We start from the raw sequence: 27744 nt of genomic DNA, 5'->3' as shown, positions 1-27744 counted from the left end.
ATCTGTGGATACATTTGAGAGGCACTGAATTTAACTCTCATTTTACAAAACTGATACCCAAAGTTTTGTCATGATGTCTGTTCATAATCACACAGCTAGTTAATGTATGAGTTGGGACAGAACATAGGCCTTTGATCTGCAGTTTTTCCCTATTACACCTTGTTGGCCCCAATTAGTTTTTATGATTACTCAGAGACCCAGGCCTGCATCTCAGCTTTAGTAAGACATCTCAGTGGTCTAAGAGGATCATTTTTGTTTATAGGAAATTTGTCCTTGATTTACCTAACCATTTATGAATGTCAGCTCTTAATCTGCTTTTCCCTTACCTCCATCTGTTTCCTTTTCTAATCTGGATTTTTACATTGCCATTTATGTCTTGTCTTTGGCTCGTAGGTAAGTCCACACTGGAAGGCATGTATTCTAGTAGAGTGGCTTAAGACACTGCTTAATTAGCCCTTCTTCTATGACTGGATGTAGTATGTCAGATTTTGCAGAAGGCTTTGGAAAATAAGTTGTAGAGGAAAATGGTAAAACAAGACCTTCGAAGAAAATTTTAGTGTCATGATTAGCCTTTTCATTAAAAAATAATCCGTAATCTTTTCCAGAATTGCTAGTAAAGGCTTTTAACCTTTGTGGTGTATCTGTCACTCGCTCAAGTACATGGTATATATTTATAGATTCTTCTGTTAAATTCTAAGCAGAATCACGAGTTTGGGATTGGGAATAAAGCAGACCACAAGTATATCTATTCCAGCATCTTCTCTTTGCAAGGCCTAAGAACATAGTGTTCTGTGCTTCTGTTACTAAAGGAAAACTATTTGGGTGATTACAGGAAGAAACAGCAGGGCAGGGTGGAAGCATGGTTGGTCTGTAAGCCGAGAGACCACAATTTTGTCCCACTATGACATCTCGCTTGTGTGTGATTTTGAACATATCCCCTACCCTCTTAGGCCTTATTTGGCAATGTATAAAATGAAAGAGTTAAAAAAGGTGATCCCTTTGGAGTCTTCAATTCCCAAATTCTTGGAAATTATCATTTACCAGGAGGTAATATGTGGAAGAATATTTTGTAATAATACAAGGAAAGATGTAAAGCCGTTCTTGATTTTTTGTGGTATCAGACAGAGTGGGGGAAGGTTAAGTTAGCTAATCTAGAAGTTGGCATTTGTGTTTTCATATAAGCAAGTCAAATGTTTGGGGGCCACGTTTCGATGCAAGCTAAAGAAAGAGCTTATGCTTTGATGATGCAGCTTATGCAGTTAAATTATAAATGTAAGGCACCTAGTTAGTTTCTGGCTCACTGTGGGGCTCAGTAAGGATTTTCCAAAAGAACGAATGAGATATCATCATCGTAATTTATATCATTTATTAAATGCCTGCTATGCCATGCACTGGAGATCCATCCATGAATAATAGAGACCCGGCATCTGCCCTCACAGGGACACGTGTTATTGCCCTTAGTTACACGTGGTGAAAGGAATTTCAGATTTAGTGTTGTATTAAAAACCTTTTACCGAATAGCAACATTGGCAGCTTTAGTTTTCCAGCATCCTGCATTTTGTGCCAAGGAGCAGAATAATCTTCCATTTACAAAAGTTTTTTTTTTTATGTAAATGATGTATTAAATTAAACACCCACTCACCAATATCTGTGAGTCCTGGTTGTAGCAGATGGATATGGGTGTTGGGTGTTGGGATATGCCTGTCACAGCTGATCATTTACTGGTTTTCTGCCTGTGGTTGGATGGTATTGTCATCTGTCTTCAAGGATCCTCCTGCCCCAGACAGTTTGTGGTTATGGTGGCAAAATTATTACATGATAAATATCATGGTGAATGTATAAACAGAGGAAAAGGGATGGCAATTGAAAGAGTCTCAAATACATTTGAAGGTTCTAGCCATTTATGTTACCGTAGTCCAGGAAGGCATTTCGTATGTGTTAAGGGATGTAGTCACTGGGACAGTTTTCCTCTCCCTCCAGCAAAGAAAAAACTTCTTTCTCCAGACCTTCAGCAGCACTGGGGATCATCATTGTAAAATCTTTGGAATTTGATGAGCCAAAGTAGAATCTAGTTTTGATTTACAGTTTTGGATTTCCAGAGAGGCTGAGCAGTGTTACATAATTTTTATAGCCTATTTGTGTGTGTGTTTTGTGAACTGTCTGTCCTTTACTGTCCCATTTTTAATGGGGATGCTTGCCTTTTAAATAATTATCCTATTAGAGTCTTAAAGAACTCTGATAAGTATGGCACTTTCTTTCTTATCATATATCACTAATATTTTTTCTCTGTTTTGTAATTTTATATTTATTATACTTTTTATATATTTATTTTTAGGAGTAATAATCTATCAATCATTTCCTTCAGGATTTATGTCTTTGGTGTTATTCTTAGGAAGGCCTTCCAGGCCCTGGAATGATAAAAGTATTCATCTTTACTTTTTCTTCAGTGTTCTTATGGGTTGTTGTTTTTTTTTTTCCCATTTAAAATTTTAAACTGTCTGGAAGTAATCTGGATGTCTTGTGAAGTATGGAGCTAACTTAATTTTTCTCCACATGTTAACCAAATGATCCTATCATTAGTGAAATTATTGAATTATTCACTTCTTGCTCACTGATACAAAGTGACACTTTTACTGTTCACTAAAGTCATACCTCCAAAATGGCATGGTTCTAGCAGAGAGATGAATGAAAGATAACAGAAAGCTTAGGAACACACATGCGCACATACACACTGTGTGCACACACACAAATGTATACCTGAATATATTTATATATTTTATTCTTAGACTTTCTGTTATCTTCCGTTCATCTCTCTGCTAGAACCACAGTGTTTTTGGTATTTGTATCTTTGAAGTCTATTGTTAGTCTGCCAGAGCAAAATACTCATAACTCTTTCTTTATAATTTTGTTAGTCAGTTACAGGTAATGATTCTTCTACAAGATTTGAGAAATATTTTACAACTTAAAAAAAAGTTGTGCCAGGGTATCTATAGTAATTAATGTATTGGTTAATTTAGGGGCGACATGATGTCTTTTTAAATACTGGCTTCCCATGCAGAAAGGCAATATATCGTTCCATTTATTTCAGTCTTCTTTGATGCCATTCAGGTAGTCTGGCATGTATTGTTGTACGTTATGTGAAAGCATAGGTTCTGAGTCAGAGCATCTGACCTCAAATCTAAATCAAGCCTTTTTTTTAGGTTTTATAGCAGTGAGCAATTTTTTCCCAGTGACTGGAATATAGTGGGTAGTCAGTAAATAAATGTTTGTTGACAAGGGAAACAAAGCAAAAATGAACTATTGGGACTTTCTCAAGATAAAAAGCTTCTATACAGAGAAGGAAACAATCAACAAAACTAAAAGCCTACGGAATGGAAGAAGATATTTGCAAATGACATATCTGATAAAGGGTTAGTATCCAAAATATGTGAAGAACTTCTCAAACTCAACACCCAAAAAACAAATAACCCAGTTAAGAAATGGGCAGAAGACAGACACTTTTCCAAAGACATCAAGATGGCCAAAAGATGAATGAAAAGATTCTCAACATCAAAACTATGATGAGATGCTACCTCAGAACAGTCAGAATGGCTAAAATTAACAATGCAAGACACAACAGATGTTGGTGAGGGTGTGGAGCAAGGGGAACCTTTTTATACTGTTGGTGGTGATGCAGACTGGTGCAGCCATTCCAGAAAACAGTATGGAGAATCTTCATAAAGTTAAAAATAGAACTACCCTACAACCCAGAAATTATACTAGTAGGTATTTACCCAAAGGATACAAAAATACAGATTTGAAGGGGTACATGCACTCCGATGTTTATAGGAGAATTATCAGCAATGGGCAAACTATGGAAAGAGCCCAGATGACCATCTATGATGAATGGATAAAAAGAGGTGGTCTATACATACAATGGAATATTACTTAGCCACCAAAAAGAATGAAATCTTGCCGTTTGTAATGACATGGTCGGATCTTGAGTGTATTACGCTAAGTGAAATCAATCAGTCAGAGAAAGACAAATACCATATGATTTCACTCATACATGGAGTTTAAGAAACAAAACAGATGAACATATAGGAGGGGGAAAAAGAGAGAGGGACACAAATCATAAGAGACTCTTAATGACAGAGAACAAACTGGGGGTTGATGGAGGGAAGTAGGTAGGGGGATGGGCTGTATGGGTGATGGGTATTAAGGAGAGCGCTTGTGATGAGCAGTGGGTTTTGTATAAGTGATGAACCACTGATTTCTATGCCTGAAACCAATATTGCAGTATCTGTTAACTAACTAGAATTTAATTAACATTTTAAAAAATAAATGCTGAAGAAATGTTTTACTGAAAGACTTCATTTTAAAATTTTTTTGTTTTTGTTTTTGCTCTTGTGAATCACCATCCAGTGATTGGCATTGTCAGTTTTTTGAATTTTAGCCATCCTAACAGGTGTGTGATGGTATTCTCACTGTTTTAATTTGCAATTCTGTAGTGACAAATGATGCTCAACATCTTTGCCCCTGAGTATCTTCTTTGGTAAGGTTTCTGTCCAGATATTTTGCCCATTTTTCACTTGGGTTGTTTGTTTTCTTATTGTTGAGTTTTAAGGGTTCTTTGTATATTTTGGATACAAGTCTTTTATTAGATAAGTGTTTTGAAAATACTTTCTCACTATCTATGGCTTAACTTTTCAGTCTTTTTCGCAGCTTCTTTAAAGCAGAATATTTCGTTTTAATAAAGTTCAACTTACCAATTTTTTCTTTCATGGATCCTGCTTTTATAATCTCCTTTTTTTCATCCCTTAAATTCCCCTCATTAAGAAAGAGAGAGCAATAATATTAGTGAACCATGTAACCTACAAGGAGCATCTTTTACAAAGCACAGCATCAGAGTATGTCTGTAAACTCCACAATATGAGCAGCTGGGACAAAACCACTGACAGTAACAAAGGGCTCCTAGGAAGAAATGGCTGAAAGATGGAAGGACTACTCATCCTGGAGGCTGGGAGCCCAGATATTGCCCACAAGCACTCATCCCAAAAAATGGGGGTACTCCCACAAGGAGCAGAAAGCTTAGAGAGTTGGTGTGAGAACAATAGCCAAAAGTGGAGGGTGCCTCACACCCGCTTCAAATGGCAGACAATGAAGGCATATGTGAAAAATATGCTCATAAAACAGAGGAGAAACTGCAGCCTAATATTTCAGAATTAGGTAAAAGAAGTTAAGAAAACAAAAGCTATGAAAGAACAGCAGGAATCCAAATTAGAAAAACACAGATTAAATGATTGAGCAACAGAGATATGAAAAAGAAAGTTAATAATTCAGAAAATTAGAAATAAATGCAAAAAAATAAAAAAAAACCAACTGAAAGCACTGTAAGAATGAATAAACAATGCAGAAAGCACTTTAGGGGAAACAGATGTTGGAAAGGAAGAAGAAAAAAACAGAAATGAAAAGGAAAATAGAAAATTTGAAAGAAAATCAAGATATGGAATATAGGCAGGGGAGATCTATATATATGAGTCTCTGAAAAAAAAAATGAAAATTAAAGTGAAGTCAATGAAATAGAACATACATTATCAGATAAATTAAAGAAAACCTTCCTGGGAAAAATTCTGGAATCTACCTACAGAAAGGGAATATAACATATTGGGAACATTGGCCCAGAACGGACAATACCAATACATATTCTGGTAACATAATGCCCATAAAGAAAAAAAAAAATCTTTTGGGGCATCCAGGCAAAAAGACCAAGTCATTTTTAAAGGAAAGAAAATCAGACATTGGACCTTGACCACAAGGCTTTAAGCCAGAGACAATAGAGAAATACATTAGAGATAATCTGGAAAAGAAAGAGTGAAGCAATTATTCTATATTCAGCCAAACTTACCTTCAAGTATAAAAAACCACAAAGAGTTTCAACATGACAGGAATCAGGGAATGAGTTTCCCATGAGAAATTTGAGAAATTTTCTTGAGAATTTTCTGAGAAATTTTCTGATGACATATATGACTAGAGAAGATTTGATTTAAAGGCTGGTGGTTGGCAGGTGAGACCATGGGTGGCAGTAGCTTTTGTTTAGACCTCTGGTTTTCCTGGAATTTCGTAAGTGTTCTTGACCCAAAGACAGCTGTGGAAATTAGCTCTGTTATCCCTCAGTTGGAATACCATTTCTCTTCTGCTCAGATGTTGGTCTGGACCCTAGTTGTTTGAGTTGTGATGGTTTCATATCCTTTCTTTTGGGAAGCCACACACCATTACATGTGTAAATGGTGTGGCCTGTTCTCTACCCAAAGGATATCTATTATCAGATCTCTTTCTAGTATCAACAGGAGGAAGTCATGTGTTTCCATTGGATTCTTCCTGTGTTAAGCATAGAAAATCTATTTCAGCCTTGTTTCAGCAATTTTATTGCATAAGCAATAAAAGGCAATTTATTGGCTTACATAAGTGGTAGAAATGGCTTTGGCCAAGACTTAATCTGTTGGTGTGATGGTGCTGCAAAAGATCTGACTTCTTTCCATTTTTCCACCCTGTGCTCCAATGGTGTCATGTCCATTCTTACATGGTACCAAGATGTTATGAGCAACAACCTGCCTGTGTTTCTTCTGACTACCAGAGAGAATGGAGAGAGGGAGAGAAAGAGAAGCTGTTTCTAAGCACTGCTTTGGACAAGCCTAAGTGACTTGACTACCCCTGACCAATCAAGGTAGCCAGGGTATTTAAGGCTTAGTCATAGTTATATAAATTCATGTTTTGTTTAGAACTATGTAGATCCCCAAACAGGAGTCAGTAAGGCCCGGGATGCGAGAAAGAGGGAATGGATGCTGGAAGCTGTCAACAAAGGGATTTTTTAGATGAATGTTGAATTTTATCAAAATACCATCTTGGCATTTCTTGGGATGATCGTGTATTGATTTTTCTTTTACTGATTATGGCGAGTTACGTAGGTGGATACCCTGATCTTGAATTATGGGGAGAAAACCTACTTAGCTATGCCCTGTGGAAGTAACTGAGTTCCTGGAGGAATCAGTTGGTTTCCTTTTTTTCCTTTTTCTAGCTCTGATTCAGACTTCTCTGACTCTCCTCAGCCCTCTGATACTGGTATCTCCAGAACTCTGTCTTTGGTCTCCTGCTCTTAGTGATGGCATATTTTTATCCACCTCTCCTCTCCACTGGTATCTCTGTCTCTGAGCTTCCTACTCATGGATCCTACAACCTGACAAGCTGGATATCCCAGAGGCATCTCAAACTCTGCATGTCAACCACTTAATTCATTATCTCCCATACACCTTCTTGACCTCCTGTATTCGTTACAGCCTCACCCAGTCACTCAGACCAAAATCCTTGAACCTCCATTTCTTTTTCTCCCTTGCCCACCTAAGTCTCCGTTGATTCTATGACCATATCTGCCTCTAATTCATCCTCTTATCCGTATCTCCTACCACTGCCTCTAGTGCAGGTGCTCATCATCTCTTATGTACACCAGTGGTTCTCCAGCCTTGGCCGCATCCCCATCAGCTGGAGGGTAGGTCAATACACACATTGCCGAGTCCACTCCCAGAGCTTCTGATTTAGCAGGTCTACAGTGGGCCTGAGATTTGCCATTTCTAGTAAGTCCCGGGTGATGCCAGTGGTTCCAGGACTACATTTTGAGAGCTGTTAGGCTTGATCATCACAGAAGGTTCTCTCTGATCTCTGGCCTTCCAATCCTGACCCTCTTAATCTATGCACTTCAACCAGAGGGATTTGGCTAAATATTAATCCAACATTACTAAACCTTTGTCACCTTTCTCAGCACATCAAGACCATGGCCCCATGACCTGACTCGTTCCACCCTCTCCAACCTCAGTGTTGCCCATCCGCAGATCCACTGCTTTTCTTTTACATTCTCATGGTGTTCCTAGGGACCTGAAATGCTCCTTACAACAGTCTTCACCTGACTAGTTCCCACTTCTTTATCATTGAGGTCTGCTGTGATCTTCTTAGAAGTTTGCCTGAATTCCCAGATGAAGCTAAATGTGTCTTGCCTGGGTTCCCATAGCTCCCTGCAGGCACTGCTGGCTTATTTCTTACCACCATTATTGAACTGATTGCAGAGCGCTGTGCTCTCTGAGGGTATTTTAATGTCTTGAGTACAAAAAGGTGAGAGCCCGAGGCTCGCCAGAATGAGCCTGTAGGCGGAGCTTTAGAACAAGTATAAAAGGGAGCTTCTCACCTCCCTTCTTCTGGGCTGGGAGAGTGGCATTCAGCCTTTTTTCTAGCCAAAGGAAGAGGAAGATGTGAGGATCCAAGACAGGTGGTGAGTTTCAACTAGGTTTTAAAAGAAATGTACTTTGGCTAAGTCAAAAGTAACCTTTAGGGATTTAATGTGTGTGTGTGTGTGTGTGTGTGTGTGTGTGCGCGCGCGCGCGCGCATGCTTGTGCTTTGGAGTTTAAAAAAATTTTTTTTTCTCCATCAGTGGACACATTTTTTCCTTACCCCTCTCTAAATCTCTGAGTTTCTGGGGGAAAGGAGAGGAGCGGCTTCCTTCCTCTGCCCAGCCGCACCCCTGTGAAAAGGCCGTTTCTGCCCTTCTAGTGCTCCCTTGTCCTTGTCTCTAGATTGGAAAAATATTTTGGAAAAGAAGAAACAAGATGGCGGGAGCTCTCCCGTGACTTTTGGCGTAAGCCCCCGTGGAACCAGAGGGCCAGGGCATGGGAGAGACTTGGCTGCCACTGGCAGCAATCTTAGAGTAGGGGTCTCAGGAGTCTTGGGATACAATCTCAGGCGACTGTCTTGCTTGCTGGCTTTCTGATAATTGTGTTGCGGTCTTAATTGTGTAGTGTCTCACTTCAGTCTTAACATTTTTAGGATATGAATTGTACTTTCTATGAGTAACTGCTTAGAAATAATCGTTTATACCAAATAGGTCAAGCTGTATTTCAAAATGGGCTTTTGGGGGCACCTGGGTGGCTCAGTTGGTTAAGTGCCTGCCTTCAACTCAGGTCATGATCCTGGAGTCCTAGGATTGAGCCCGCATTGGGCTTCCTGCTCGGCAGGGAGTCTGCTTCTCCCTCTGTCTGCTGCTTCCATGCTTGTGCTTATTCTCTCTCTCACTCTTGTACTATCTCAAATAAATAAACAAATAATCTAACCCCCCCCCCACACACAAAGTGGGCTTTTGCATTTTGTAAGAGACTTCTCATGAATTAATTTTAAGTTTGATTTATTTACTTATTTGACAGAGAGCAAGAGAAAGCACAAGCAGGGGGAGCCGCAGGCAGAGGGGGAGGGAAAAGCAGATTCCCCACTGAGAAGGGAGCCTGACCAGGGGCTGGGCTCCATCTAGGACCTTGAGATCATGACCTGAGCTGAAGACAGACACATAACCAACTGTTCCACCCAGGAGCCCCTGAGTTACTTAATTTTAAATGGGATTTTTTTTTTTTTTAATTTAAGAATCTGCTTGACACTGATTCTTTAATTCCAATGTCCATGTGATCCATGGACTCGGGGACTCATGGTTGCATTTTATGCCAGGGTGAGTGGCCCTGACACACTAGAGATGGGAAAGCATATATGGCTGAATATTTGATGCAGTACTAGATGTGGTGAAAAAAATAGAGTTATTTCAGGGTCACCGGGGCCATAGTGTGAGATTGTCCTGCAGCTGAGCAGGGGAGACGTTTTCCTATTGGCTCTTTAAGGCAACTCTAACTTATCAGTGATAAAATTTAGGACAGGAGCAGTGTGGATAATTGAAATCCACAGGAAATCTCAAACTCATTTTTAGCAGATGGTTTCTGTTCCCTTGCCCATCCAATCTGTTTACCAGAACTGCTGGCCATGTAGCAGAATTGACTGATTTGAATATCATCCCTTTTCACTTTCTCTTGCCTTCATTTAATGTTCACGAAAAGGCACGCAGCAGGCTGGAAAAGCATCAGAAATGCTTGGGTTTTTCCACAATCTGGATAACTGCCTCCTGAATAATTAGAGATCAGCTGTGCTTACTTCGTCGTCTGTTAAACAGTGTAATTGTAGATGCTTGAAGCCATCGGGCAGTTTTATTATCAGTAATATCCCTACTAAAAGTGCGTTGAGGGATGTCACCCTTTGCGGTTGCCTTTAAATTCCTCTGCTTTCCAAGTCAGACTCTGGGTTTGACCTTTGGCATGTGGGAATGCTGTTACGTTTATACATATTCAACCTGGTGATACTGGCAGAATTGTTATATTTATGAACGGTGATGCCTTGATTTTTGGACTGCATGTATAATGTAAAGCCTTTTTGACATAATCATAATATGAGTGTAGCTGGGTTTTTGTTTTCCTCCAAAGCCGATTTTCTGTAGGGCTTCCTTGTGCTCACCTTCTTTGGGTACTCACCCATTTCGTGGATTATACATATTTTTTAAAGATTTTATTTATTTATTTGAGAGAACAAGATAGCCAGAAAGAGAATGGGATGGAGTGGGGTGGGCGGGTGGGGTGCAGGCAGAGAAGCTGAGCAGGGAGCCTGATGGGAGCTCCCAGGGCTCGATCCCAGGACCCTGGGATCATGACCTAAGATGAAAGCAGACATTTAACCCACTGAGCCACCCAGGCGTCCCCTCGTGGATTATATTCTTGACCATTTTTTTTTTCTTTTAACATCTAATTGGTATCCGGCAGAGTTCTTTTCCCATGGCTATAGATGAAGTGAGTATATCATTTAAATAATTTCCTTCATCTGATTTATGTGGGTGGTGTGGACGCTGTCTCCATTAGACTATGCTGATCACATTTTCTGTGTTAAGATCTGATGGCATCCAGGCATCTCGGTGTTGATTTTTTTTTTTTTTTTTTTTTTTTAACCACCTCCTTGCTAACTTGAGAATGGCCTCGATGGCCTCTATCCTTTCTCACGGCAGTGTTTCCAGCTTTTCTGCTTAGTGGAGGGTAGCAGTGGTACCTGTTGAGAAAGAGCAGCCTTGGTGACGCCAGTGACTGGGGAATGGAGGGGAAGGCATCGGTTGGAGGCGTTGTAAGATACAGCACCAAGAAGCCCATTACTGTCTCCTCTTTGACTGACAGCTGTGTTGGCTATGGCATAGGCTGTACATACTGAGCTCCCCAACTTCATTTGCCCTACGCTCAGTGTTCTTCAGCCAGAGCTTTCATTTATCATTTTAAAAGTTTGACTTAGTTTCTTTGCATAGCATCTTAAGACTTTTCTAGAACAAATCAAAATGTAAGTGAATATATAAGAGCATGGCCTTCTAAGTAAGGTGGTCTGGGCTTAAATCTCAACTCTAGCCCCTTGGGTGAGGTGTTGAACCGTGATGGAGCTTCAAGTCCTTTTCTTTTCTTTTTTTCTTGAAAGATTTTTTTTTTTTTTTTAATTTTAGAGAGGAAGTGCAAGCTCAAGGGAGGGACAGAAGGAAACTCCCAAGCAGACTGTGCACTGAGCGCAGAGCCCAGTGGGGCTCAATCTAACGTCCCATGAGTTTAGGACCTGAGCTGGAAGAAAGAGTTGGACAGTTAAAGCAGACATGCTTGTGTCCCCCAGGCACTCCAGAGGTTGAAGTTCTTTAGCTGTTAAGGAAGTGAAGTTGCTGTGACCATGACATGAGCTGCTACTTGGGGAGTTCATAAGCCCCTTCATAATGAGGTAAGGAGCAGTTATTTTGAGCAAGGACCCCTGAGTCCCAGACCACTTCTCTAGGGTTTCATTTTACTGAGTTTCAAGGAAATTATGTCCATATTCTGAGACATTTTATTATTATTTTACCAAATAAATATAGTAGGAAAAAAAATACATATATATATATAGGTTCTTTGTCTAGTGTTTACTCCTCAGTTAATGTTAACTCAAAAATAGAAAAGACTTCCAATAAAATGAAATATATGATAAATTTATTCTGCAGTTTGAAGATAAACAACAAATGAGAAAAAATTATTCAATAAACACCTATGTAGTCACAACTCACTGCTTAAAAAAAAAAAAAATAGACCATGAACAGTAGTTGAAGCCCCTGGTAATTTATTCCCTACTTAAATCCCCTTCTCCTTTCCACCAATGGGACTCTTCCCTTAACTGGGAATTTATAAGCTTTTCTCTGTACTGATACAATATTCCTAAACTATAGTTAGTTTATTGTTTTGGTATTTATCTTTGAGAGAGAGCATGAATGGGGCAGGGAGGGACAGAGGGAGAGGGAGAAGCAGACGCCCCGCTGAGCAGAGAGTCAGATTTGGGACGAGGGGCTTGTTCCCAGGACCTTGAGATCATGACCTGAGCCAAAGGCAGAAGCTTCACAGACTGAGCCACCCACGTCCCCCTATATTCAGTATTTTAAATAATTTAAAACTTTAAGTAGTGTTCTAAGGTATGTATTTAAAAAAAATTTTTTTTTTAGGTTTATGAGATTGATCCATTTTGAATGGGTAGCTCTTAGTTGATATATTTTCATAGTATAATATCCAATATATGGATATTCATCAAAATAATATTTTTTTCTGGTGATAGATACTAATGGATTGTGGATTAGGCTATCTCCATTTTTTTGCTCCAAATATTTTTGTAAATGCCTCCATATATCCCACAGAGAAACCCACAGAAATCACATAGGAATTGGATTGTAGGACACCTGCCTTTTCATCTTTATTAGGAATCCCCAAAATACTTTTCAAAGTGGCTGAAGCAATTTACACACTCAACAGCAATGTATGAGTTCCTATGGGTCAACCTTTTGGCCCATGAAACAGTTTAATTTCTTAATTCTACCATTTTTTGCTTTTATTAAATAGCTAGGTATGACATCTCATTGTAATTGAAACTTGTTTTCCTGATTACTAGAGATTGAGCATCTTTTCGTGCTTATATTTCCTTCTCCTGAAGTTTTATTTTTCTCCCCTGTTGCTCAACTTTCTTCTTGGCTGTCTTTTCAAGGATTGTTTTTAGACGTTTTTGTTATGTTCTGGTTACTAATATGTGATTATTTCCTGAATTTTAGATCTTCTGTCTCTTGAGCTCTCCTTTTTTTTCTTTTTATTGGAGGGTTTTTTGCTTTTTGCTTTAGTCTTTTGATGAATAGAAGTTTTAAATTTCAAAGTCAAGTTAATCTCTTCTGTGGTTGTATATTTTGATGAGTAGTTATCTGTGTGTTTGTGTTTGTGAAGAAAGATCATGCTTCCAAATGAATGTACTATATTAATAGAACATAAGAGAGCACCAAACAAAGTCGGTAGATCTGTCATCCACTGTGAGTATTTGATGACTGGGAATAATCTTCCATGTATCTGCTTGTAATAGACTTCAATTTCTTTGTGATACTCGTTTAAAGATACTGGTTTGGGGAAATCATCAAATGTGAGGGATTGTATCTTTCTCTTGCCTAAGTGATCTTGTGATTTTGGAGAGGGGCGTTTAGGTGGGCTTTGGTGATTTCACAAGGTAAGCACTCAGTTGACATTTATTGAATAAATTAATAAAGTAATTGAGTTTGCTGTTGTCAGCAGACATGTTTGCTTAGAATAGACCATTGGTTCTGAACCCTAGTTGCACCTGTGATTTAAAAATGCTGATGCCTGGGTCCCATTGTTAGAGATTCTGATTCTTGTGGTTTGAAAGGGGACTGGGGCATGGATACATTTAATAAGTCCCAGGCACTTGGAACAGGAAGCACAGGCTGAGAATGTTTAGATGAGAGAATTGGCAGCAGTGGGTGAGGGAGGGTTAGAACCACCTGATGGGTACTAAAAGGTCTGGGGCAACTGAGTTGACAGGAGGTGCTCTAGGGTGGCCAGAAACAAAGCTATGGGAGGGCTGGAGGCTGGTGGGAGGGCTGAGCCTGCTGCCAAGGTCCCAAGGCTGACAAAGAGACAGAAGGAAGCCTGCTAGATAGGCTGAGGGCAGGGGGCCTCCGAGTACAGACCACGACAAGGCAGGGATGTGCAGCCTCATGGTCAGTGCTGGTGCCTTTCAGACTGCAAGCCAGGGGGTAGGCAGGAGCCTATTGAAAAGGCAAAAGTAGGGGCGCCTGGGTGGCTCAGTTGGTTGAACGACTGCCTTCGGCTCGGGTCATGATCCTGGAGTCCCGGGATCGAGTCCCACATCGGGCTCCCAGCTCCATGGGCTCCCAGAGCTTCTCCCTCTGACCTTCTCCTTGCTCATGTTCTCTCTCACTGTCTCTCTCTCAAATAAATTAAAAAAATCTTTAAAAAAAAAAAAAAAAGAAAGAAAAGGCAAAAGTAAGGGCTCCCAGGTGGCTCAGTTGGTTAAGCATCTGGCTCACTTCCTGCTCAGGTTGTGATCTCAGCATTGTGGGTTAGAGCCTGGCATAGGGCTCTGTGCTCCAGCAGGGAGTCTGCTTGGGATTCTCTCCCTGCCTCTGCCGCCATTGACACCCCTTCCCCCTGCCCCACACCCAGTTGTATGTTCACGCTCTGGCTCACTCTCTCAATTAAAAAAAAAAAAATGGGTGGGGGGCCAAAGTCAAACACAAGCTTTTGCTTGCTCAGAGGAATAAAGAAAGTTGAAATTTTGGCTTGGGAATGGAGGGTGGACAGTGGATACCTGGAGAGAACTGAGTACTAAAGTCAGAGTCAACAGCGCAGCAGGCAGAGTTGATTGAGGTAACTTACTCAAAAATACTTACTCCTGAGCCCACAGCTGATGTCTTTAGTGATGGACATGATCTTTACCACGGCATCACCCCTCCCCACTTGCCCTGAGCTATGCCTGTGTGTCCACGTGTGTGAATGTTTTCTGTGGCTGCTGGTGGGGAGGAAGGGTTTCCAAATACGAAGTCTCTGAAGTGGGGAAGATTCAGACTTGGAGCTTGTTTTCTGGAAGGCAGAAGCCTGCCACCGTTGCCCAGACACTGACGTAGACCCACACCTTCCTTTCTATTTCTTAGTCCTAGTGGCAGCCCTGTTAGCGGCAGTGCCGGTGACCAGGACCTGCGCAGGTCCTGCTGGGTCCTGGGGAATCTGGTCTGCTAAATCAGAATGAATTCCAGCACTTCAGGGTAGAAAAGGGGTCAGGACTCTCTAAATTCTAGAACCTAATGGTAGAGTATTCCCTGGGTGTTCTGGGAGGGAGAAAAATCAAGCCTTGGTTCCAGACTCTTTTCCTTAAAACCCATGAGATTTTAGGCAGTTGAATTCAGTTACAGATGCTGGGGATAAAATCGTGAGGAGGACTGATGTTATGTCCTTAGGAAACTGGGTCTTGCCAAGGACAAAGCTACTTAAATGAGTAATAGTCAGTAATGATGTAGTAGAGAAGGGTGCTGAGGAGAACTGCTAGGGGTGCCTAGGTGCAGCCGGGCTCAGACAGCCTCCGAGGGCAGGGACACGTGAGCAGCTGCTGAGGGAGGTGTAAGCTGTGCTGGGCAGATGGGGTAGCAACGGTTCTTCCTGACTTCTTGCTTCCTTCCTGTTTGAGGGAAGCTCAAACTCCAAGCCGGGGCTGTCTAACAAAATTCCTGAAGCTGGAAATACCGTGAGGGGTGGTGTTCCCCAGCATGGAGGGTGGTGCAGTGACAGGCAAATTAGCCTGAACTTCCTGGTCTTTCCGGGTGATGTGTTTCATTGGCTTGACCTGTGCCAGGTTTTCATCTTGGACTTTCCTCTCCACTTAAATGAGGCCAAGCTATGTGAGTTTTTTGGGTCATTGTATTCTTGTTTATTGTGACATTTCCCCCCACTTGATTTCATTGCTCTAGTTCCTACTCATAGCAGTGTCTGTTTTGTTTCTGCTAAATCTGTTCTTCTCTGTCCAGAAAGTAGACAAACCAAATGTTTGATTTCCAGGACCCTCCCAAGTCCCAAAAGGGATCCTGTTAATTGTACTTATGAAACCTACAGTGTGGTTGGTGCCTACAAGAAAGAAAGGAGCGGGGGTGGGGCTGGGGGGGAGGATGGTGCACACCTTCCAAGATGCTCTTCCCAGTCCTCCCAGTCTTCACTTTCTCTGCCATTGTATCTTTGCGCTTTTGCCTCCGTGCCTTGGCTTCTGTTGTTTCGTATGTCTGGAATTTGTTCTCCCAAGCCATTCTCTTGTTCTTCATGACCTGTTTATCTTAATGGAGCCTTCCTTGATCTCTCCACCTTGAAAACCAGAGGTACTCTCTCCTTTCTGCCATCTTTAAGGTTTGAGGGACCGTACCTATCAACCAGAATTCTACATCTCCTTAAACTATCAAAGGCGAGTGATAGGCATTTGTAGACCACAGAAGACTCCCTAAGTTTACTGCTCATAGACCCTTTTCATCCAGAATGTAAAGATACAGTCTTAGTTGCACACTCAGGGACCTGTATTGCTAGCTTGAGATTAAAGGGAAGGTATTTATACCAGAGAATCAGCAAATGCTACAAAATAGATTTTTATTTTTCCCTAGAACATCAACTCCCCTGAATGTGCATTGGTTACCCTGCTGCTTGTGTATGTATGTTACCCTGAATACAGATGTATACACATGAATGTTTGACACACTGTGAATACGAGATAGTTAAGACTGTACTTCCAGTCAGCAGTCCTTCCTCATTGGACTGTTGGGGAACAACGTGTGGTCGGAGTGGCTAGGAAGTGTGTCTCTTCACGTTTTTGTCCTATCCTCCTCTCCCTGTGGGTACCAGCATTAGGTTATCTCTGACCCTATCCTTGCCTTGCTTCTGTGACCTTGGCAAAGGTCTTCACTTCCTGGAATCAGAGCTCCTACACTAATTGGGAATCTGTGCCTCTGCAGTTGCTCCGAGTTCACCCTTTGAAGTAGGGAATCTTGGCTTGGTTACAGAGACATCAGTCAATGGTCTCCTGTTCATGTTCATAAATACTCTTTCATAGATTGATGACAGGCAGGCAGTAGGCTCCTGTGTCAGAAACAGAGCTCTGCAGGCGGCAGCTGCTCTGAATAGAAAGATGCAGGTTGGCCTCTGTTGGTCACTGCCTCATGCCTGCCCTCAGAGCTGGCAAGGAGAAGTGCTGCCATTTTGTTAAGATCATTGACCTCTCTTGGACATGGAAGCCCAGGTCAGATGAATGGGAGTGCAGCCTAAGAAGGAAAAGGGAAGCCAAGAGACAGGAAGCCAAGTGTAGGTCAGGACTACAGCCCCCAGCTGGGTAGTGGAGGTGGAGGAGTGGGCTTGGGAGGAAGTGGGTAGGACGGGAGAGGCAGGGCACTTGGAGAAGGTCAAGCAAACTTGTAGTGGGGTGTCCCGGGCTCTGCCTCCAGTGGCAGCTTCCTGCTGAACTGAATCAGGCAGAGGTTCAAAGGCTGGCTGCAGACAGCCGACTCTTACGGTTGTGGAAGACAGTTGGAGAGTCTTTGCTGTTGAGCAGGAAAAGGGTGTGTTCTAGGTCAGGTGTCATTTTGAAAATTTCACACTGGCACTCAGTGGCCATTGCCTCTCTTCTGCTAAGGTCACCCCTGTGAAAGCGCCAAGCACAGCTCCTGGGCAGGAGGCTGGAGGAGTGTTCACAGGAATGTCAGATGTCCTCCTGGCAAAGTTTAAAAAGGCCTATATAACTACCAGCCGTGGCTTCCTTAGATTTACTTCCTCCTTGCAGCGAAGTGGGGCCACGTGACTAGCTCCAGCCAATGGGCTTAAGGAAAGTACTGTGTGTAACTTTAAGGCAGAGGTTTTAAGAATCCATGCGTGAGTCTCCTGTGACTTTCCCCTTGACCTTGTCTTGGCCTGGACTTCTAAGTAACCACAAGGAGGAATTGCTTTGAAAAGTCACCTGGAACCATAGTGAATTTCGAATGAATAAAAAAAGTCTTTATATTATTAGGCCACTGAGATTTGGGGTCTCTTTGATACCACAGTATAACTGAGCCTATTCTAAATCAGAGCTCAAATAATGAAATGGATCTTGAATTAAGTGAGAAAATACATGTTAAGCTCCTACTGCAGTATCTAACCCATGATCGGAGTTTTAACATGCCAGTTTTTCACCATCTTCTCAACTCTGGATCTGTTCCCTCATTAGTGCAAAATTAAAAAGTTAAATTTACATCCCCAAATTAAAAGAAAATTACACGAAAAATTTTACCACATACCAATGAGATAATAAACTTCAGGGGGTTTTTCCTTCCCCCTTCTGAATTGTGATCAGAAGTGATTCAGTATTTCTCCTCCCATCAGAGCTCTTCTTCCTCCTCTTTCAGAACTTCAGTCCCTAGGAAGCTAACACACAGAGCTCACTTGATAGTTCCAACGAAAACCTCATGTTTTCTAAAGATGTAAAATGCATAACAAAAAATGATGATAGTTGAAGAGCTTTAACAGTGTAGTCAACAACACAAGGACTTTATTTCAGAACTACTACTAATTAGTCATTATTTCCTAACATAAAGGGAAAATAGAATTGACTTCCTTTTTAAGGTTGATAATAAGGACCCATAAATGCTGCTTTTCAGGGCTTTTATCCCAAGAGACCTGTGTAAAAAGTGACTTGACCTGTGCCCTGTCTAAATTCAGTTACAGAAAAAGCTGAAATACAAGAAGATCCTCTGGGCCTTAATGAGTAGGAGACATAATGAGAATTATTTTAAGAGAATCCAGCCTTCTGTGTGCCAATAGTCATTATAGTATTTCACAGGATCTGTTCTAGAGAGATTTCATCAGGAACGTATTGTGAGCTGTCAGTCTCTCTCTCTCTCTCTCTCACACACACACACACACACACACACACAGTACTTCTCTAAGTACTTTGTCCACATCTTGGTTATTTACAAACTTGGATAGAAATGTGTTGGTTAAGAGTGAACTGTTTTTTGGGCAGTCTGTGCCCTTCTAATAGGGATCCTTCCCCGTCCCTTCGCCTTCCAAAGTGAGTCACTTTTTATTCCTTTTAAACTTTGTATTACATATTTCATTGATTTTTTTTTTTTTTTCCTGCCCCTGGGTGACCCCTTTGGGAGCTAGTTTTTCTGGAGAAAACCTACAGCCTTGTTGGAGGGGAACTTAGGTGTGTGGGTTCCGTGAACTCAAGAGAGATCACAAGGACAGTGAAAGTCTACCCTAGATAATCAGTCGACTTGATCTTACTGTGTCAAATTGGTTTCACTTCTTAATTATTAAGTTTTTAGTAAAATTCTGTACTAAAAATTAAATTGCCTTTGAAGGACCATGTCTGTTTCAGAAATAAACACTGTGTCCGAGTAGAGCTCCAGTGCTAGATGGACTGCTGAGTCCCAGTGACCCAGGAGGCTTCATATCCCTGGTTTTTCAGTGGAGTCATTCTTAGGGCTGTGTGTATATGTTGGGTGCCGGTATCAGCAGTAACACTTTGCAAGGTACTGTTGTGTGGCTTTGAGCTGTCTGCTGGCAGGGTTGGTGAGAGGCTGAAGCCCCCGGCATGATTGCTTCACATAGAGAAGCCGGGGTTGAGGGATCCTGGAATATCAGCAGTTCAGTCCTGTTTTGGAGAAGATTCATACCACGCCCACCAGGAGAAAGCATGGAGAAAAGGGAAGCAAGGAGAAAGGGAAATTCTTAGTTTTTAGAATTCGAATTCAAAAAAAGTTCTGCTGTTGTTAACTGACAAAAGCATCCTCTGGCCCTTGATTCTCTGAGTTACCTGCAGTCCTGTGACCTTGTATGCTTGCTGAAGGTGTTCCCGTTGACTGACGGGGGCCCAACCAGTCTGTAGAATGCAGGACGAGCTTCCAAGCCGTGGCAAAATGAGGGCTTCCTCTTGGAGGAAAACAAAATTGGGTCTGTGGAGGTGAGGTCAAGATCCTTAATACAGTTACCTAGAAAGAGTCACTCGGAGAAATCCAAGCAAAGATTACAAAGACTGGCTCTATGCTTGGAGCGGAAGGCAGTTAGATGGTGTTGGCCGCTAAGTTCCTGGACTGAGTCGTGGGGCACCGTTTGCCTCTTGCGGTCATGGGATGGGCTTCCCCCAAGGAAGGGGAATTCCAATGAGTTTATTCATGGTAAACATGGGTAAGAATAATCTATCTGCCTCGTATGAAAGCCTGGACATAAGAAAACTAAGAAGTAGAGGAACAGCTCTTCAAATGTTATAGCTTTCACATTTGAGAAAAACATCTCCTCGAGATTTTAGAGTAAGAACTGCCTTGCTTGGTGCTGAGCACATGGTAGGTGTGTGGAAAGTAATCGTCAGTTTTCTCTGGTAAAGCAGTGCTTGCTTGTATAAAGATCCACGTACTTAGAGTAAAAACAACCTGAAATCCACTCCTTGGCATTTGAGGATATCCTCCGGGACATTTTCAGTGGCTATAAATGTAGGTATTCTTAAACAAAACCAGGATTATGCTGTGTATGTTTTATAAACTGTCTCCGTGTTAGGAAGTGGGATCCTTGTCTGCAGTCTCTACAAAGGAGTATCCTGTAATATTCTAAGTAAGGAAGAACTTGCCAGTGCTTGGAGTCGGACTTGACACACCTAACGTGCTGTTGCTTATTTAGCAGGTCTCTTCTGCGGAGGTGCGCATCGGGCCCATGAGACTGACGCAGGATCCAATTCAGGTAGGCCTCTGTTACTCGTGGGACTCTGTGTTTGGAGCCTGTGGTTATAGGAGCACCCTCAGAAGGGCTCTTTCAATCTCACAGCAGGTAGCCAGCCTCGCCCCTACAGACACACCTATGTGTACATAAATACTGCATACATTTGCCTCTGCATAAATGCTTGTTGCTCTTAATGCCATACTTGAGGAACCCAGTCGTTTCCTCGTTTCCTCGAGGACTTGGACATCATCCTGTCGTGAGCGTAAATAGAATTGGTAGGGCTTGTGGTGGCTTGGGAGGGAGAGCAACTGTTCCACCAAAAAACCGGTTTGCTCCACACCCTGCAGCAACTGGAAAGGGAAGAAGGCGTGTGTGGCAGATGGCCAGGCATTCGCCATGAGCTGCAGTTGGACGTGAATCTTGGCTCTTCCAGCCAAGTAGCAAAGCTGTGTGATCTTGGTTATATTGCTTGATCTCTTGACCCAGTGTCCTGTCCATGAAGTAGAGCTAATTCCCCTCTCTCATGGGGAATGAGTTCAGTGAGGTTGTATTGAGTGGCCAGAAGACTACTTGGAAGTAGACGATCCCAGTAAGTGATAATTGTTGTTGGCTGGGTCGAAAAGATGACAAGAGGCTCCCCTTTGTTGTCCTCTGTGACTTGAACCAGGCAGTGGTCTAGACTCTGTAACACGGAGGGAGCTGGCTCTAGGAAGAGAAGGCCGGGTGCCTCTGGCCCTCACGCCATGGTAATAATGGCGGCAACTTGACACCTGTCCTACCTACAGCCTTCAGCATCCCATGGCCCCTTGAGAGAAACATGCGTGGAGGGGTTTGTACCCTTTTAAGTAGAAAGTGCTTATTGTTGAATCCCCATCTGCTTGCACATCTTCCTGATGGGCCTAAAGAAGTGAGACTTTTCCCTATTAAAAAAAAAAAAAGTAGCTTGTTAACACCTGGAAGCATGTCTTGTACTTGGAAAACTGAATATGCCAAAAAAAAAAAAAAAATGTAAGCAAACCAAACATGTAGTTGAAAGTGAAAAACCAAACAAGGAAATGTACTGTTTGGTTTATGAGCAAATGGAAAAGAAAATAATGTTTTATTGTTGCTTAGGAAAGGAAATACAAATCTAGGGAAAGGAAAAAAACAAAAGGAAGAAATTTAAGCTTGGGAAAATTTGATGAAAACAAATTTAGGAGTAGAGAGAGAAAAAAGAATTTACTAAAATAAACATAAGCCCCAACTATTTGTATAGAATACAAACAAGTGGAAAATTCCAGTGATCATTCTGGGAGCGTGTACTTTGTTCTCCATTTTGAATAAAGGCAATGACAAAGGATCTAATAATAGTGTTTATTCCCAAAGCAATTTCCTGAATATTTCTTGAGATTAGTGGAGTTTTAGATCAATTAGTTTAATTTACTTTAATTTTTGCCCTGTGCTGCCCTGGAAATTAATGATCATGATAAGGCTGTCTCATTCCTTTAAAAAATGTAATTTGGTCTAATCATAAAGTATTTCAAATATTCATAAAGGTACATGGGTAGCGCCATACCACTTTCATCAAATATTAGCAGTATTTTTTTTCTGTGTGAAGTTTGTTTGTTTTTTTTTTTTTTTAAGAAACAAAAATGACCCTTAATTATCCTTCTGCCCCGCCACCCCGAACTCCTCTCATCCCTAGAAGTAACCACTACTTGGAAATTAATTATGCTGGGTGTTTGTATATTTACTCTACATATGTATGTGTCCATTCATAATAACTGCTTTGCTTTGGGCGTATTTTTAAGCTTTATTTGAAAGGCATCAGGCTACAGGCATCCTTAGGAGATTTTTCTTTTTTCACCGTCATTTGCTGTCCTATGTAAGAGTCTGTTCCCTAATGTAAGGTCACAAAGATACACTCCTCTGTTTTCTTCAAGGACTTTTAGCTGCTACATTTAGCTCTGTGGTCCAGTTTGAGTTAATGTTTGTATGTGGTGTGAGATAGGGCTTCACTGTTTTACACGTGGATGTTGAGCTATCATAGCACCATTTGTTAAAAAGAATATCCTTTCCCCCATTGAATTGTCTTGGTATGTTTCTCAAAAGTCAACTGGCCATAATTGTGAAGGTTTATCTGTAGATTTTTAGTTCTCTTCCATTGGTGTAAATATGTCTTTTTTACATATGTAAATATTCAGTATGACACTATTCTGATTGCTGTGCTTCAAAGTGTGAATGCCCTAAGTGACTGCAGTAAGTCTATAAATTGATTTTGCAAGTATTACTGTGTTCACATTTTGATCTCCTGATTTGTTAATCCAGAAATTTTTACCTTTCTTTAAATTTTCTTCTTTCAATAATGTTTTATAGTATTTATTGTATGTTTTGGATGTTTGGTTATTTTTCCTAAAATATTTTATTCTTTTAGATTCTGTGGCTAATGGAATTATTTTCTTAATTTATTATTGGGTTATTCATTGCTAGTATATAGAAATACAGTTTATTTTTATTTATCTTGTATCTTGGAACCTTGATGATCAGGCTTTTGTATTAGCTCTCAGACTTTTTTGTGGATTCTTTAGAACTATCTACAAGGTCATGCCATTAATTCTTCCTTTCCAATTTGAATACCTTTTTATTTCATTTTACTTGTCTGGTGATTTTGCTAGAAACTCCAAAACAATGATGTATGTAGTTTTTTAAGAGATTTCTATATGTCCTCTCAAAATGTGTTGTTAATGTTATGTACTCCTATAAGCAATATGAGTTGTGGTTACTCCAAATCCTTGGTAATAATTGGTGTTTCAGTCTTTTAATTTTAGCTCTTTATCTTATGGTGAATTAAATTTACATTCCTCCATGATTAATAATGTTGAGCACTTTATTGACTTACTGGCCATTCTTTTATCTTTTGTGAATGTTTGGTTAAGTCTTTTTATTTTTAATTGGACTGACTTTTAAAACATGACCAAATTGTAATTCTTCATATACTCGTATCCCAAGTCCTTTGTCAGATTTTGGGAGTATTTTCTTCCAAACTTGCTCTTCTGTAAATTTTCTTAACTTTGGTTTTGAGCAAAATTTAATTTTGATGTGACTTAATTAATCATTTCTTTGAAGGTTCTTGCTTGTTGTATTCTCAGAACCATTATTCCCAGGCTGAAGATAATTTCCTTTTTTTTTTTTCTTAGAAACTACTGTTTAACAATTAATTTGAGATCTATAATCAACCTCAAGTTCATTTTGCTGTATGGAATGAAAAGGACATGAAATCTCATTTTTTACCTTCCTATTGATGCCTGGTTTTTCTAGTTTCACTTGTTGAAAAGACTGTATCATCCTCCATTCCGTTTGATAGCTTTGTTAGTGATTTTTTATTGTAGCTTGTTTGGGCAATAATGGAACCAATTTTGAAATTAATAAACAACAAAAAGCTTTTAAAGATATTTGAATAGGAGGTTCTATATACATGAATTAATCCAACCTTACTAATTATGCTGTTCAGACTATCTCTGTCTTAATTTTTGACCAATTTTTTTCAGTTTTCTATGACAATGACTGTGTTGTCGGTATCAACTAATACTTGATGATGTTTGACTCTGGTGTTACTATGTGGCCTTGATTATTATATATTCCTGGTGACAATCACTTTTATTATGGGATGTCTTTTTGAACTTTTGCCTTACATTGTTTAATCTGTTGGTAATGTTGCTGTACCAGCTTTTCTTGGTTAACTTTCTTCTGATATGTTTTTGTTGTTCATTTTCAGTTTTTCTTTATAACTTTATATTAAATATGCATACTGTAAGCAGCACATAGCTTTTATTTTTCCCAAATCTATTCTGATTTTTTCGCTTCTAAGAGTTAATTCATTCTGTTTACATCGAGTGTGATTAACGACACAATTAGTTTTACATTTTCTATCTTCTTAACCAGAAATCTTTATATTTCTGCTTTCTGTCAAATTGGCAATTTTCAGAATTTTTGGTTTTAAAAATAGGTCGCGTTTATTTCTTTCTTTTTTTTTTTGGTGGCCACTCTTCAGTAATTTTTTAATATGCATATTTGCCAGTCAAATTTTGTGACAGAGATACTGTGTTCAGTCCTATCAATTGTGATTTAGTCCTTGGTAGGATTTAAATTCCCATTGAGAGCTCTACTCCATTACTGAAAAAACAGTTGTCTATAATTTTGTATTTATTTTTAGTTTGTATGCGTAAGCAAGGAGATAACAAAACAGACACGGTGAGATCACCCAGTGCAAGGGCTCGAATGTTTCTAGTGCTACTGTGTACCCTGCCTGATTCCTATCACAGGAGTTTGGCCCCAGATGATGTCATTCCTCCTTGGTGGTATTGAAATGTGGTTTCATTGATCCATCCAGAAACAATGGACAGAGCACCTGTGTGTGTTCAAGGCTGCAGTAATAGGTGCTAGAAAGGAAGAGAGGCTGCACAGCACTTGCTGACCAGCCAGAGTTCTGCTCAGTCACTTCTATTATTTGTAACACTCCAACTTCAGGGACCGTGACACCAAGTTAAGTGTTTTTATGCTTCTGCTACTGATACTATAACTGTTCTTAGAAAAATCCTACTATGTCCTAGAGCCATTGTATTTGTGTTTTGTTTTCCCCCTGACCTGGAAAAAATGCCCTTCGTGAGTGCAGTGGCATGCTGAAAACGTTAATGAGCTACATCCACGAGAGTGCTCAGGGCTGGCAAGGTGCTTGTTGATAAGAACACTTGAGGATAGGGTTGCTTTTCTCTCTAAGTTCACTCAGGGAAACTTCTGCCCATGTCAGGGCATGGAACATGGGGCTCTGCCCGCCCTCGGTGAGCTGGCAGGAGCAGTGTGAGAAGTAGAATGGGGGGGATGTTGGAGAAAAGTACTGCATGGTGTCATAGAGGACCTCTCTCCTGGGGGAGTGGCTGTGACTCACAGTAAAAGCCCTATTTTCCAGTGTTGGCAAGAAAATTTAAAGTAGGGGAAATGTTATGAGGCAAAAGATTAATATCAACATTTCAAAATGATGTGGCCTTTTCTTCATCAATGCCTCGAAGGTATTTACTTGTTGAATGTGTAGAATTGTTTCTGCCTAGACTGCTGTCCTCCCCTGTCCTCCCACTCCAGCTGGGCTTTTCAACTGGATTTGCAAGTGATACTCAGAGCTGTGGCCTAAGCTTTTCCTACCAAGGCAGTACTTAGCTTTTAAAATTTTTTTCTTCCATATGATACGGATACAGATTGTCTGGAACTGTTAAATACTGGAGCTCATGTGGCCTCATGGGGAGCTATCCTTACATATCCCATCCTGTCTGTCCTTAACTGTACTGCCAAGTCCTAGCTTCTGCCTAGCCTAGCCAGTTCCGTGAAATTACAGAGTTGGTAGGAATTTTGGCCCCATATTTTAGGGAGTAAAAACGAAAACAAACAAACAAAAAAACCTAACATGATTACACAGGCTGTGGAGTCAGGCTGACCTCAGTTCAAATATTGATAGTTGTGGGGCTGTAGGCCATTCTCTTATCCATTCTAACCCTTTGTTTCCAGATTTACAAATTGGTGGTAATTCACACCTCTAAGAATTGTTAAAGGGTTATTGAATAAGATCCTATGTTTAAAGTACTTTTAGCATAATGGCTGGGCCTTAAATTCTCATCAAACTCTACCTGTAACTAGCATCACTTTTCTAGGGCCATTTAAGAAAAGATTTCATACCATTTGTTCCTAACGAATCCTTCCCCTCCCCCAGATTGACAATGGTGTAGGGTATGGATACAACTAAAATAATCTATCCATGTGATCTATTCCAGGAGCTGCTTGTTAGCAAGATTTGCTTAATGCCAAACCAAGTATTCTGAAAATCGATGCATAATAGCAGATGTTGGGAATGCATGCAGAGATTGTGTAGAGGCATTCTTACTGATAAAGAATAGTGATAAGGAATGTTGATGTTCTTCCGGCTGAGGAGAAGTTAATAGTACTTCATGTTTTTCATACTTTAGCCTTCACCAGAGAACTTAGTTACATTCTAATTTGACTCTCCAAGACTGAGAATTGCTTTCCTCCAAGGTGCTTGTCAGCATTTGTTGGTGAAACTTGTCAAAGGAATCGGTTGTGTTTGCTGGATTTCCAGCAAAGCAGGGGAATAGCCACGGGAGCCATGGCAAGCTCACTGAAGGAGGACTTGGGAGATGGGAGTCTGGCTCTGCTGCTGGATGGGTGGGTGATGGGTCACCCCCAGAGGAGTCCAGAGAGTCCTAGCTTCTGTTCTTGTCATTGCCCTTGGTTTACCCCCACCCTACTGACCTGTGGTGTGTGTTACCTCTCTGCACTTGATTCTCTTAGCCCTGCCCTGGATCAGCCCTTACTTCCCCATTCTAGTTAGAACGGAGAGATGATTAAAACACGGTACCTCTAACCAGGTGTAGGCAGTCCTCTCTCTGCAGGAAGAGAGGGGACTTGCGTGGAGTTTGGGGTCTTGGTAGTTACATTTTTTTTTTTTAAAGATTTTATTTATTTATTTGACAGAGAGAAATCACAAGTAGATGGAGAGGCAGGCAGAGAGAGAGAGAGGGAAGCAGGCTCTCCGCTGAGCAGAGAGCCCGATGCGGGACTCGATCCCAGGACTCTGAGATCATGACCTGAGCTGAAGGCAGCGGCTTAACCCACTGAGCCACCCAGGCGCCCCGGTAGTTACATTTGAAAAGCAGTCGAGGTAGCCCTAGCTTTGTACAGTTTTAATATGTGCAGATTTCAGAGTTAAGAGAAATCCTGCCAGATCCCCACAGCATGTTTTAGATTGCAATTACATTGGTGTTCTCATTGAGCAATTGCAGTAAATACGGACTCGGTTGCTAACACGGGAGTCCACACACCACTGTGTTACTGACAGATGTGTAGCCCCACCAGTAATCAATCACATTCCCTTTCTTAAAGTCTTCGTGATCAGTACTTGCCTACCTGTCCTTCCACTCAAGCACAGACAACCTAGTGTGTAGCTGTAGCCATCCGGTGTCTCATGTGGCATTGTACGCAGGTAGAGCATCAAGGGAGGAAAGTGGCCAACAGGGATGAAAGTGCATCAAAGAAATGCACATTCATAATGCCAGAGGGAAGTTGAAGTTGAATGTAAATGAGGTTCGGGGATGGGGGGGCTGACCGTGGGAATGTTGACACTGTTGCACAGAGGTGTTCTAGATCTGCGGCCGGAGCGAGGTCAGCTTGCAGTGATGAGCGGCATCCATGAGGAATGTGGTTGTGGTGAAAAGAATGAGATGTCACAGAGGAAGTAAAAAACTGTATGTTAAT

General features: G+C 41.0%; 1 protein-coding gene across 7 annotated transcripts in view; it reads left to right on the top strand.

Annotated features, from left to right (window-relative positions):
- Nucleotides 1–27744, top strand: part of PDE8B (phosphodiesterase 8B) — a 260450-nt gene that overhangs the window by 110937 nt on the left and 121769 nt on the right. For 5 of the 7 annotated variants that reach the window (XM_082724778.1, XM_082724777.1, XM_082724781.1 and 2 more), the window contains one exon: nt 20410–20469. In XM_082724778.1, coding sequence (XP_082580904.1) covers nt 20410–20469 — 60 coding nt within the window. The remainder of the gene's footprint in view (nt 1–20409; nt 20470–27744) is intronic. The other 2 variants (XM_082724779.1, XM_082724776.1) reach the window with 1 other exon arrangement.

The sequence above is a fragment of the Mustela nivalis genome (genome assembly GCF_964662115.1).
Source record: "Mustela nivalis genome assembly, chromosome: 3".
Classification (NCBI taxonomy): Eukaryota; Metazoa; Chordata; class Mammalia; order Carnivora; family Mustelidae; genus Mustela; species Mustela nivalis.
The sequence above is the reverse complement of the archived record's forward strand: the minus strand, read 5'-3'. Positions and strand labels throughout refer to the sequence as shown.